Source organism: Sphaerodactylus townsendi, linkage group LG03 (genome assembly GCF_021028975.2).
Source record: "Sphaerodactylus townsendi isolate TG3544 linkage group LG03, MPM_Stown_v2.3, whole genome shotgun sequence".
Taxonomy (NCBI): Eukaryota; Metazoa; Chordata; class Lepidosauria; order Squamata; family Sphaerodactylidae; genus Sphaerodactylus; species Sphaerodactylus townsendi.
The window spans coordinates 140822607-140837023 of NC_059427.1; the positions used below are offsets into that span (position 1 = coordinate 140822607).

The window sequence follows — 14417 nt, forward strand, 5'->3', positions numbered from 1 at the left end:
GTGATAGTGCTGACTTTTTTTTAAAAAGCTCTATTGTGCTACTAGGTATTCTGATCTCTATGAGTTCAACCTGTGAATTGGGGCTTTCAAATGCACTTCCAAAAGGAACTTTGCATTTTTGTCTTTTTGTGCAAAATTCTACTTTGTTCTGCTCAACAAAATGAATTCTCATCAAAGCTGGCACATAAAGTGAACAGCCTACTTTATTCTTTGAATACTAATTAGTTAGTGAATTCTTTTTTGAATGATGTCTTGAAATCAGATGGAAAAAAGCCTGATAAAATACATTGCGTCCAAGTATAAGGCAGAACACTTAATAACAGGAAATTTAATAAAAGATTTTTGAAAAAATAATATCACTAACCTTCTGGGCTTTCTAAAATGCTTGTATCTTATTTATTTATTTTATTAATTCGATTTTGCAGACCACCCTTCCTCAAAGGGGTCAGGGCGGCTTGCAGCAATTAATTAAAAACATTCAATAGCATCCAGAACCAAGTGCAATGAAATCCTGGTGCCCCTTAAAATTCAAGAGATGAGTTCTCTGCAGCATCCCCCATACTAATAATATACAACTCAGTTGGGAATGGGAAAAGGGAGGAGGGAAGAGAGAGGGGGAAAGGGAGGCCAGCATGATACAACTGTTGCTATCCTCAACCAATATGTCTGGTGGAACAGCTCTATCATGCAGGCCCTGCAAAATTGTACCGTAATAAATCTTGCTGGGTCTTGATCTCACTCAGCAGAGCATTCCAACAGGCTGGGGCAAGTGCCTAGAAGGCCCTGATCAAGGACATCTGGATAGTTTTGGGGCCAGGGACCACCAGTAAGTTACTATTTGCCAAGCACATGTTGGACCATGATGTTAGCTGAAAGCAAGAGCATTTTTGCAGATCTTATATTTTGGTGTAGAGGGGCTGCTTCATGTAAGATCGCTGCATAGAAAGTTACTCTGCGTATGTTTTAGAATGAAACTGGCATGTGATAGTCACACACATGGTTTTATACTAAGTGTACATATATTAAGGGAACTTTCAGAATTCTGACACGGTATGATGGGCACAGTCACAAAATGACTCCCCCAGCTTCCCTTTAGTCACACACAGTGAAGATTTTTTCGCTTTGGTGGTAGCTAATGTCAAAGCAATATCTTAAAAACTCATGTAGCCAATCAGAAGTCTCGCTGGGCAAAAGCCTGACTTGCCCTCACCCTCTTTCTAAAAACACTTGACGGGTACCATGTTGAAGATCCCTGATATATGCTAAGCCACAGTTAGCTGTAGCTTCCCACTGTGCATTTGCAATAAAAACGCATACACAATATTTTCATGCAACCACATGCATGCTGTTTGCGGCCCATGTTGCAAAATGTGAATGAGCCTCCTCAGTGTAGCTGAGTATTGATTCTTTTGTCAGTAGGACAGCCAACTCTACCTGTAGCTGTGAGTGAACTGGGTGGTGAAGGATTGTCTTTTCTGTGTGAAGGGTATCTGTGAAAAGTTAGATTAAGCTAAGAAGCTCCCAGGTCTTGTATTTATTTGATCAGTTTGCATATGGGAAAAGACATGGGGTGGCAGAAGATTTACTGAAAAATATAGGTTGAATGGAAATGATATTGTACGGGTTCATTAGTTTGAAGTGCAATAAGCTGAACAACAAAATTGAGAGCTTTTAAGATAGCCGTGTAACTGTGGGAGTGTCACTTTTCATTCAGAACAAAAGCTGCTATCTCTGGGGTGGCTGAAACTGCTGGGTCATAGAGTTATTTTTGTACAGTGAACTGGCAGGGATTGTTCTTTTTCTAGTTCTCCTTATGTAATATCAACATGAGGAAATATGAACCAAAAATGTGCCCTTCTTTCCTTTGTGTTATGCCTATGAGTTTTGGTGGCTTCTCCCCATGCAGGTAATCCCTGCATTGCCCTGCAGAATTTACTGGCTAAGTGTTGAAGGGGAGAGGTAGAAAACTGTGGCCCTTAAAGTTCAATCAGTTCAGTGGAAAAATGAGTGTGTGGTACCTGTGCGTGCATTAAAGAATTCCCGTGTTAATGCTGTCTGAATAGGCAAAGAACATTCTTAGCTTGCCATATGAGAGAAACAAAAAGCTTGTCTCATCAAGAGAAATTGGCTACATCGCATTTGAATGGTGCATTAAGAGCCATACTAAATCACAAATTATATCTCAACCACTGTGGCATGGCAGATGCTGTCACACATGCCATTCAGTTTCAAAACAGGATGCTATTACCATTTGGGGGATAGGAGAGAAAATAGGCCAAAAGTTTTAGATCTTTTTGGGGTCCTTGTTAGGCTGAGGGCCAAAATATACATTACATCTACCATGTGATCATCCTGGGGACTTGCAGCAGGACACCAGCTGCGTATTCTCCTTGAGAACTCAAATTCACAAGCACTGCAGGGACTCAGCTTTGGGCCGGGAAATGGGGTATGGGCCCCTGACCCTGCTGTGCCATGGATCCCTCTTGGATCCATGTCAGGGGTGTTGCATCATGCCTGGCCCTTGGTTATAGTCCGCTCTGGACATTCCAGAGACCAGAAGGAGAGGAGATTGTTGAGCTATTAGGATGCATGGCACAGAAGGATCTTCCATTACTGAAATGGCTGGTTAAATTGGCAGTGCACCTGGCTCAGGACAGGGGGAATGCTGCACATAATGTTTGTAGGGATTCCCTTCTGTGCAGTGGAGAGTAACTATTGAGTAGCTCCATGCAGAGACAGATCACACCAAAGTTTTTTAATCTCCCAGAAAGACTTCTGGTAAAACTGCATCTTATACATTCCTAATGAGTAAGCTGGGAAATGGCAAACTCTTGATGTACGGTTCATCTTGTCCCTGCTTTCCAGGCAGGTTACAGCAGGTATTTATGAATGAGAGAAATCTCTGTGTTCTCGTACATGCAAAATCAAAACAAAACCTGCACAGAGGCAACTGGAGCAGGAAAGACAAGATTTGTTCTTTATTAGTCCAGTCACCACATTCCTGTAACTGTTGTCCCCCATCATTCCCAAATATCAAAGTGAATGTCTTGCTTGGAGAGTTAAAATGAGCCAGCCCAGGGTAAAGGCAGGAGGGGGTTCTGCAGATGGCCAGCCAATTCCCCAGATGCTCTGCAACAGTGCTTAGAGACCATGGCTAGTTGGCTGGGTTGGTGGAGATACCCGAGGGTTTTCAGCTGCGTCAATTTGACAAAATGGCTTTAATAACTTCATCCTCCATCAAAAGCCTGGGTGTGATCATGGAGTCCTCCTTATCAATGGAAGCTCAGGTCATGCACACAGCTAGAGTGGCGTTTTTCCACCTTTGCCAGGCAGTTGGCCCCCTACCTCTCCTGTGCTGATCTAGCCAGAGTGCCTCATGCAGTGGTCACTTCCAGACTAGATTACTGTAACTCGCTGTACGTGGGCCCACTCTTGAGTCTGATCTGGAAGTTAAAGCTGGTCTAGCACACAGCAACCAGGCTGGGGTATTAGTGAGGGAGTGTATTTCTTCCATCTTACATTGGCTGCACTGTTACCAGTCAAATTCCAGGTTATGTTCAAGGTGTTAGTTTCCACTTTTAAGGCCTTACATGGTCTGGGACCATGGTCTGGAACCAAATCTTAGGAACTGCTTATCCTTGTATTGCCCACAAAGGTCAATCCGTTCCTCAGATGGGAACTTACTTGTGGTCCCTGGACCTGGGGACATTAGGCTGGCCTTGACCAGAGCCAGTGCTTTTTTGGCCCTGACTCCAGCTCGATGAAATTCTCTGTCTACTGACACCAGAGCCCTGTAGGACCTTGACCAATTTTGCAGGGCCTGTAAAGGAAGAGATGTTCCTCTGGGCCAGGGGTCAGCAGCCTTTAACACCCAAGAGCCATTTGGACCTGTTTTCCACAGAAAAGAAAACACTTGGAGCAGCAAATACTTTTTGACATTTAAAATTAAGATAACACTGTATATATTGTTTGTTTACATTTACGCTTTGTATAACCAATTAGAGTGTGTTGCTTATGAAATCCATGAAGTGCTACAGATGCGTGGAACTGACTGTGCAAAAGGGACCCCTTTTATAACAGATGACTCAGTAGTGGCAACTACATACCTGCTGTCACTTCCACCATTCCCTTGCAGTTGGCCCTGACCAAGCCGGCTCCACCAGTCTTCTTGACCCGTATCAGACTAACCCAGTGTTTCCCAACCTTTTCGAGGTCAGGGTACCCTTGACTTCACTCTTCATATCTCACGGTACCCCTGCTGCCACCCTCCACCTTCCCCTCCCATTGCCCCTGCTTGCCACACACCCCACCTTCCCCTCCCAGGGTGAAGGGTAACACTGGGGGGGGGGGGGGTGTGGCTGCTGACCTTGTGGCAGGCCCTGCCCCATGGGCCAGCTCCATGTCCTTGCTGGCGCCAGTGGGAGACACCACAAAAATGGGGGGGGGGGGCGGAAGTGTTGCCGCGGTACCCCTGGGACATGCTCACGGCACCCCAGGGTACCAGGGAACCCTGGTTGAGAATGGCTGGACTAACCCTTAACGGGCATAAAGCCCCACCCCCTTCCGCCTCAATCGCCGCCTTCACCTGTTGGGGAAAAATGTGCCACCGGGGCTTTTTGGCGCAGGCTTGAGCTCCTGCTATGCCTCCTATAAACTCTACTTGGCTCGCTTTCCCTCCCACCCTCGCTCTATTCCCCCGCCCCTATTTTCTAATTCTCCTTGCTATCTCCTCTGTGCATTCTGGTACTTGTACTTCCAATTTTAAAAGTCCCTTTCCAGGCAGCGGCAAAAAGGCGAATGAACACCTTTGTTACCCAGAAAGCTCCACGTCACCATGTCTCTGTTTCCATAGAACTGGTGTGAGAATTACATCAGTGTTTCTGATAGAGAGGCTAAAAGGCAGGCGGGCCCTTGTGTGTTAGGGACCAATGGAGGGCAAGGAAGGTGGATGGGAGTGGGGCTTGAGCTGTCAGTCACCGTTCAGATCTTGGGGGAGCGGGAGTGAACAGCTCGGAGCAGATCAGCCACCGTCGCAGTCGCCACTGGGGTTCGGACAGGAGGGACTGGCCCCTGCCATTGTAGGGTGGGAGCTGCCGCCGCCGCCGCCACCTGTCTTCTCTGCTTGGTACCGAAGCCCCGAGGAAGAGCTTCTCCACCTCCATGGCTGGTGGGCTCCTCAGCGGAGGCCAGAGGAGGGAGGCCAGAGGGAGCTGCAGTACAAGGACGAAAGAGCCGCATGCGGCTCCGGAGCTGCGGGTTGCAGACCCGTGTTATATGATATTATGAAATAATGTGATGTTATGACGTTATAAGAGAAGCATCAACATTATGATGTCATAAAATCACATCATGATGTTATAACATCATCATGATGTTATGTTATGATTATTGTTGCTTCTGTTGTATAATGTTATGAAATGATGTGATGTTATGACGTTATAAGAGAAGCATCAACATTATAACGTCATAAAATCACATAATGATGTTATAACATCATCATGACGTTGTAACATCATGACGTTATAACCAGTGGCGTTCCTAGGCAAACTGGTGCCCTGGGCAAAATCTGAGTTTGATTCCCACCCCCCCACCCCATGGGCAGAGCAGCCCAGCCACAGCACTCACCCTTCCCAGACGGATCACAAATTCCAAAGGGGCGACGCGCGCTCCGCGTTCCCACAAGCTACCCACCCCCTCTTCCTCCCATCCAGCCACACTTTCCAGGGGGGGTGGCCATCTAGGTGCCCCCCACGGGGGAGAGGGGAAACAGACTGGGGTTGGAGGGGCCACAGACTGATCAGGCGTGCAGTGCTACCAAGGGGGTTGCCCCACTGGATTGGGTTGCCAGGATTATATATTCAAAAAGGAATGGGTGGGCACATCCCTCAAGTCCCGGCCCCCTCCCAAGCTTTGGACACAGCTGTCCCGGGGGCTTGATCTTGCCGCCCAGCCCAATGTCTCCCTGGCGCTGGTGGCAAGCGGTGGACAGGCGAGTGTGTGTGCCTTGCCCGGGAAGGGGGCCCTGGCTGTCGGCCTGCTTAGTGGCTTCTTCGGGGGGGGGGGGGGTCAAGCACAATGGGAGTGGGCGGCTCTGGGACCAGACAGGCAGCAGCTGCCGCCAGAAACCAAGCCAGCCCTCTCCACCTGCCTAAGTTGCAGCCCAAGGCAAGAGCTCCACCCACCGCCCATCCCCCATCCCGGAGGCAGCGGCGGCTCTTGAGACACACAGGCCCTGCGGGAGGCTGGCCAAGATTCCTCCAGCTGATGAGGGCTGATGAGCCGCCGCTGACCCCCCCCCCAGCCCTTCAAGTGGCCCGCGAGGAACAGAGGAGGGCTCTGGCACGCTCCGTCCGCAGCACCAGGCTCTGCTGCTCATCCACTCCAGTCTCCAGCACGTTGGAGCCTGGACCAGCCCGACTCCTGTCTCTTTCCCTTTCTCCTTCTCCCGCACGCAGGCACGGGCTCTCCCAGGCCAGACTGCCCCGGCTGTTCCAAGCCAGTCCCCGGGGAGCTGCGCGTGCGGGGGACGACAGGGATGTCCTCCACAGTTTTATGGAGGAGAAGTCGATCTATGGCTACCAATCTTGATCCTCCTTGATCTCAGATTGCAAATGCCTTAGCAGACCAGGTGCTCAGGAGCAGCAGCAGCAGAAGGCCATTGCTTTCACATCCTGCATGTGAGCTCCCAAAGGCACCTGGTGGGCCACTGCGAGTAGCAGAATGCTGGACTAGATGGACTCTGGTCTGATCCAGCAGGCTAGTTCTTATGTTCTTATGTTCTCTGTGTGGTCCTAATGCGCTGCCTTGTGGGCCAAGGGGGCCGGCCAGGCAGGGAAAGATGGTGGGCGGGGTCAGGGTAGCCGCACAGAGCTGCGGAGGTGGAGCTAGCTCTCCCCCGTCCTGAATTCCAACTACAGGCAGCAGGCTGCTCAGGTGGCTTGTGGGCCGGGCGGCGGCCAGCCACCGTGCAGTGGGCAGGGCTGATTGGACATTGTGTCGCCCATCACATGACGTATAATTTCTGCGTCCAAGGCAGCTGCCCATTCTACCCAACGGGCGGTCCGCCTCTGGTTATAACATCATCATGATGTAACATGATTATTGTTGCTTCCGTTATATGATGTTATGAAATGATGTGATGTTATGATGTTATAAGAGAAGCATCAACATTATAATGTCATAACATCACATCATGATGTTATAACATCATCACGACATTATAAAATGACGTTATAACATCATGACGTTATTATATCATCATGACGTTATAACATCATGACGTTATAACATCATGATGTTATGTTATGATTATTGTTGCTTCCGTTATATCATGTTATGAAATGATGTGATGTTATGACGTTATAACAGTGGTGGCAAACCTATGACACTCCAGATGTTCATGAACTACAATTCCCATCAGCATGCTGGCAAGGGCTGATGTGAGTTGTAGTCCATGAATATCTGGAGTGCCATAGGTTTGCCACCACTGCGTTATAAGAGAAGATCAACATTATAACGTCATAACATCACATCATGATGCTATGACATTATAACATAACATCATGACACTATAACATTGTGATGTTATGACATCATCATGACGTTATAACATCATGACGTTATAACATTGTGATGTTACGTTAAGATTATTGTTGCTTCCGTTATATGATGTTATGAAATGATGTGATGTTATGACATTATAAGAGATACATCAACATTATAACAGTGGAGGGCAAGGAAGGTGGATAGGAGGGGGGCTTGAGCTGTCAGTCACCGTTCAGATATTGGGGGAGGGGGAGTGAACAGCTCGGAGCAGATCAGCCGCTGTTGCAGTCGCCACTGGGGTTCGGGTAGGAGGGACTGGCCCCTGCCATTGTAGAGTGGGAGCTGCCGCCGCCGCCTGTCTTCTCCACTTGGTACCGAAGCCCCAAGGAAGAGCTTCTCTGTCTCCATGGCCGGTGGGCTCCTCAGCGGAGGCTGGAGGTGGGAGGCCAGAGAGAGCCGCAGTACAAGGACGAAAGAGCCGCATGCGGCTCCAGAGCTGCGGGTTGCAGACCCCTGCTCTGGGCCTTTGATTGAGGCCATCCATACATTCATTGGTATAACATCAATTGCTGACCTCCCAACCACTTACCACCAAAGGTCAATTGGACATTGTTATAAACACCTGCTATTTAGCACAACCCCTTCATGATTATTTTGGTCCCTCGGTTTCTTTGAAGATTAGGGATTAGTTTATAGGCTGAAAGGTAATTACTGCCATCATGGGTAGGTAGGGGAACTGGGCTGGTTTGACCTATTTTAATGCTGATTTTATGTATTGGTTTTAATTGAATGTAAGCTGCCCCGGGCCTGGCTGTAGGCAGGATGGGCAGGGTACAAGTTTAATAAATAAATAAATAAATAAATTTCATGGCCTGTGAAAAGCTTGCTGAGCTAGCTATTGTAAATCTGGTCTGTATGTTACCTTGGAACGTTGCTGTAGGGTCCAGCAAATGTTCTGGGCTGGGCATTAAGGTGGAGGGGCTTTCACCTGCCATTAATAGCTTGACTTGGTTTAAAAGATCAGTGAAAGTTCTGGTTTCCTTCCATCTGCATTGGTAGGGATGGGGAGGTGATATCCTTCCTAGTAGAGAAACTCTCTTAAACCAAGGGTTCCCTGAAAAGTACCTTGGTAACTAGTTGCCACCATTCATGGGAGCATCTAGATCAACCCACTGAGAAGGTACTCTTCTATCACAGTACTACAGCAGTAATGAAGAGTAGAAATCCTTGGAAATACATTGTAATCAACTATGTAGCACCCATGCATGGAATCATAGAGTTGGAAGAGACCACAAGGGCCATCAAGTCCAACCCCCTGCCATGCAGGAATGCACAATCAAACCACCCTTGACAGATGGCCATCCAGCCTTTGTTTAAAAACCTCCAAAGGAGGAGACTCCGAGGCAATATATTCCATTGTCAAACAGCTCTTACCGTCAGGAAGTTCTTCCTCATGTTTAGCAGCACGTGGGAAAGAAATTAAGAGAAATATAGTGGAACCTCGGTTTTCGGCGATAATCTGTTCAGGAAACCTCAGCGAAATCCGAAACCAATGAAAACTGAGGCAAACACTGGACAGCAATGGAACCGCATGGGTCGCTGTTTGTTGTCACAAAATTAGTGCGCGCGCGCCAACTAAATCCGACGAAAACCGAGACAACATTTTCGGGGAAAGAATCGACGAAAACTGAAACAGATGACAACGAAAACCGAGGTTCTACTGTATTTCAAAGAAGTAAGTTATAACAAGCAAAGCCAAGAACCGTCTTTATAAAAAGGTTGAGTACAAAAGAGGGAAAAGAAAGAAAAAGGGCGGGTGGATTTGAAAAGGTGGCAGGAAAAGTACAAAAACAAAATACAGAGAAAAGGCACCGAGCACACAGCCCAGGTTTTCACATGAAAAGCTGTGCAGTTGAATTAACTCAGTTAAATGCATGTTATCTGGGGTGTTTCAGTTTCCTCGGAGCATGTGCCAAGTTACTCACCGTCACAAGTCAGAGGAGTTCTTAACTCCTGTCTGACCTCCCTCAGACTCAGTTTCTGCTGAAAACCAAAAATTTAAGACAAGGGAAAAAACCCCAAGTGTCCAGACATTTGTGGTCAGTGTAATCGGACCCAAGGCAGCCTCTTGATGCACTGATATAGTGAATGGAGAAAGTGATATAGTGAATGGAGAAAGATGGAACAGAGACGGAGCAGCAGTGGCGCAGTGGCTAAGAGCAGGTGCACTCTGATCTGGAGGAACCGGGTTTGATTCCTAGCTCTGCCACTTGAGTTGTGGAGGCTTATCTGAGGAATTCAGATTAGCCTGTACACTCCCACACACGCCAGCTGGGTGACCATGTGCTAGTCACAGTTCTTCGGAGCTCTCTCAGCCCCACCCACCTCACAGGCTGTTTGTTGTGAGGGGGGAAGGGCAAGGAGATTGTAAGACCCTTTGAGTCTCCTACAGGAGAGAATGACCCATTCATCCATTCCACATTGGACCATCCTGTCCGACCTAATCCCTTTTGCACAAAGGATAATCCGGTTTGCCCACCATTTGCCATAGAAATTCAAAGCCATTACCAGATGCTTGATGGATGTGAGACTATATTTTATACAGTTCTGACTGGTAACAGTAGCCTCTGAATTAAAGACAGAGAAGAAGAAGAAGAGTTTGGATTTATATCCCCCTTTCTACTATAACCTTAGGAGTCCAAAATTTCAGATGCTCTAGGCAGTTGGTGCTTTTGAGCCCTAGTAATGTTTTAGAATTTCATATCATCTTCTGCCATTGAGAGGTGAAGAAAGCTGCATGTAGAATGTGTTTAAGTCTTTGTGCCAGGGAACTGTCTGTGTTCCCACATATAAGTTGTTCGGTGGCCCAAAGCTGGTTTTGAGGTGTGGCTGCTGCTATTTTCTCCTTTTCTTTTTGCCCTGGGGGCATCTGTCTTTCTCGGCTTTGGCACCAGAACCAGGGTCACGGTCAGTAATCTAATTATATGAACCTGATGTATTACTCTGTTCCCAATACAGGCTCCTCATTGTGAACACGCCTTCTGCAATGCCTGCATTACTCAGTGGTTCTCCCAACAGCAGACGTGTCCTGTGGACCGTAGCGTTGTGACGGTGGCTCACCTTCGCCCTGTTCCTCGGATCATGCGTAATATGCTATCTAAGCTGCAGATTACTTGTGACAACGCTGTTTTCGGGTGCACTGCTGTTGTGCGCCTCGACAACCTGATGTCTCACCTCAATGACTGTGAACACAATCCAAAGCGGCCTGTAACTTGTGAACAGGGATGTGGGTAAGTGCTGCCAAATTTGAGCAATTCTGGCCCCAGGTATTGCAATGTCATAATTCAATGCATGGGCTCTCTCAAAATCTATATGTGGCCAGCAGAACTTGCCAGTGTCATCTGGAAAGACTAATGAGAAAGACCATTTTATACATGGTCCAATGAAGATGGGTTTTGTGGTGCAATTGAGTTGCACAATAGCAGCAGCTGGTAACATGGGGGCTACTAATTTTTGGCCCAGTTTACTTGACGCTTCCCTTACTGATTCTGATTTATTGCAGCTCCTCTTAAAAACTCGAGTTTCTATTAGGACATCTTTATTAACTTCTTTTTGTAGTGTGCTACTTTCTCAGTTCTGCCGGTTTCTCTGTGCAGCTTGGAAATGCCCAAAGATGAGTTGCCGAATCATAACTGTATCAAACACTTAAGGTCAGTGGTTCAGCAGCAACAGACCAGAATAGCTGAGCTGGAAAAGACTTCTGCAGAGCATAAGCACCAGCTAGCAGAACAGGTAACTGTTTTCCAGTTTCCAAACATCTCAAGTGTTTGAACTGAATGGCTTTTAAGGATGCTTTTTTCCTTTTCTAAGTAAGAATAGAATTTAACACCATTGAAGGTGCTTTGAAATTACTGTATACTTTATAATGTATATGTTAATTAAAAAAAACATGCTGAAGCTAAAAAATGCCAAGCACATTCTCTTCAATACAAGTCCACTTTTAAGCATTAATGTGATCCATTGCTAATGGCTGATTGTGAAGCCTGTGATAACCATTGTCAACAGGGTAATGTAGAAAGGGGGTTTTGTGGGAGGGGGAAAGCTGCAGTGATGAAGCCTCTGGCTCCTATTGGCTGAGTTCATCGAATAGCTTTAGAATAGGAGATAGCAACTGGCAAACTGCAAGGTCAGATTTCGTTCCCTGACTGGTGCTACCTTTCAGTTGCCAGCACAGAGACAAAAGAGGGGCATATATAAGTTAAAATGGGACTTAAAAATGCATTATCCGAGGAGGCAGGATGGCCTGTAGGCCTCTGGCCTTAGAACACTGTGAACACTAAGCATCGATAGCATGGTGCGACACTGGCATTCATTCTTCTCAAGGGGCATTGGAGGAGGGTGTTAGGTCTTGGATCTTAAGCCAATAAACAGACTCTGGATTCTTGATCAGTAGCGTTTATTGAAAGACAGCCAGTACCTAGCTTGAAAAAGCCAGTTCTGTTCGACCTGGCTTTCCTGGGCTCCTTTATCCTTGTCCAATCCCCCCTCCCGGTTTTCCAGAGAAAGTGTGAAAGCAGTTGTTTGAGGCTTAGGCGCCTCCAAGGTCATGATAGAGATGGATGCAGCCACCTGCCTCGCCTCGCCCCCTCAGGCCAACAGGCACATCCTGTTTCCCCCAGACGGCTCCTGAGGGTCATTCAGCCTCGTTACCTACAATCAGTGTCATAGCAACAAAAAAGTAAGAGAGAACGGCCCTTTACATATCAATCAGGACATACATCAATCAGGTTACATGAAAATTGCAATCAGGTTACATATGCCATGCTTCGTTTCTAACAGGGTTAGTGTCAGTGGTACACTGAAGCCCAGGAGTATGGAGGAAGAGCAGGTGAAAGCATGGGCCTGAGACGGAGAGACAGGCAGAGTAGATGGGAAATTGAAAATGGGGCTGGGAATGTTTTAAAAAACAACACAGAAGGCTTAAGGACAGCAGAAGCTGTATATTATGGGTAGGAAGGGGAGCAGGGAAGGAAATATTAGAGTGCTGGGTAGTGAAAAATGCCAGCTGGGAATCTGAAGGAAGTCAGATTGTCTAGGTAGTAAAGGAAAAATTGGAGGCTTGAGGAAACCATGGCTGGAGGAGGCATGGTATTGACCAAAGAGTATGGGAAAGAGAACTCTTTTTTTGCTTTTCATATTTCCAGGTTGGGCTTCTGTTCCTCCCAAAGCTGCATAATGGGCAGCCATATGACAGGTGCAGCTTTTCTGATTGCTGGTATGGGCAGCCATATGACAGGTGCAGCTTTTCCCCATGCTGAACAAAAAAGGTTACATTCCAGTAGTAATCACCAGGGGTAGATTGGAAAGGCAAAATAGCCCTTTGAGTGGCCTCTGCAGCAGTGTGAGTCACTAAAACTGATTTCAGTGTCATTGAAGTGTCACCCATAGCATCCACCCACAAACTGGTAGCGGTGCAGGAGTAGGCAGTTGATGAGGTGATGTTGATTATTGGTTGATGCTGTTAAAGGATCTGAGCCAAGTGATCCCTGAAGCAATCTTGGCTTGTTTCTGGCCACCAGAGGCCCTCTGGGGAAGTGGCCCATTGGGAAATTTCCCACTTAAGTTAAATGGCCAGTCTGCCCCAGTAACTATCCAGATAACCTGGGTAGCTCAGGAAAGATGTCAGCAGATTCTCGCAAGGGATTTCTAGGAACAAGGTTATCAATGGCCGGTCTTCTGGCACCTTCATATGTAAGTTGTTCTGCTTTTTGAAATACTGTGTTCTATTTTGTTTGCTTAGTTTGGTGTCTAGCTAGATATGAAGTGGGAGGTATGTGGGGTTTTTTTATTCTTGGTTTAAATTAGCCACTTTGTCAAGTAAGTGGAGAATTGGATCTGGGAGCAGTGCTGGGGGAGCAGGTGTTCCTCTGCACTAAGTGCCGTACACTTTAACACCAGGCGTTTGCTGTGCTGAGGAAAGCGTATGGTTGACTTGGTGTTCCCAAATGGGGGAATAGCAGGTTTTGATTTGAGTGGTAGATGGGATTTGGTCCAGAGAAGCAGCATGGGGGAAGGAAGGGCCAAACCCACTTCTCAGATTCTGATTGGAAGAAAGAACGCTGTGGCAGGTTGAACTTTCTCTGTAAAGGCTAGGTATGGGGGACAGGACATCACTGAGTGTGGGGGAGGGCTTAATTTCAGAAACTGATCTAAAGAGTTTTCAGGGACAAATGGTAGGATTATGTGTGATGCTGTGGTTGGACTATCAGGACCTGGGACACCAAGTTCAAATCCATTGCTCAACCATGAAGCTTGCCTTGTGAATTTAAGGCAATCACTCTCTTTCAGCCTAGCCTGTCTCTCAGGGTTGTTGTGACAAGAGAACAGAGAAAGGGAAAAGGTGTCCAACCTATGATGCTCCAGATGTTCATGAACTACAATTCCCATCAGCCCCTGCCAGCATGGCCAATTGGTATACCATAACATCTGGACTGCCAAAGGTTCACCACCACGGCTATAGACTTTCAAATTACTCAGAATTCAAACTTGTTTTTCAGCTGTACAGAAAGCAAAGGAAGTCTGTTATGGGTGTAATTTTTTGTTGCTGTTTGCTGTACATCTGGGGAGACTAACACTCCTGAAACAGAGCCACAGTGCTTCAGTTGTGTTTCTCAGTCTTATGCGCATGGCAGTCATACACTTACTTGCAAGATTCAGTGCGGTGTAGTCAATAGGTAGATGTGCACCACTTGCCTTTAGAGAATTGTCCAACTAAACAAACATTCTTAATCTTTATTTCTAAAGCATTTTCAATAATTACATAATTATACTTTGTGGCAATCATCCCCAAAAGTCCTGCCTGCCCTCCCGGG

General features: G+C 46.9%; 1 protein-coding gene across 2 annotated transcripts in view; it reads left to right on the forward strand.

Moving 5' to 3' along the window:
- Positions 1–14417, forward strand: part of RNF41 (ring finger protein 41) — a 37564-nt gene that overhangs the window by 16503 nt on the left and 6644 nt on the right. For both annotated transcript variants that reach the window (XM_048490214.1, XM_048490213.1), the window contains exons 4-5: positions 10564–10835; positions 11202–11337. In XM_048490214.1, coding sequence (XP_048346171.1) covers positions 10564–10835; positions 11202–11337 — 408 coding nt within the window. The remainder of the gene's footprint in view (positions 1–10563; positions 10836–11201; positions 11338–14417) is intronic.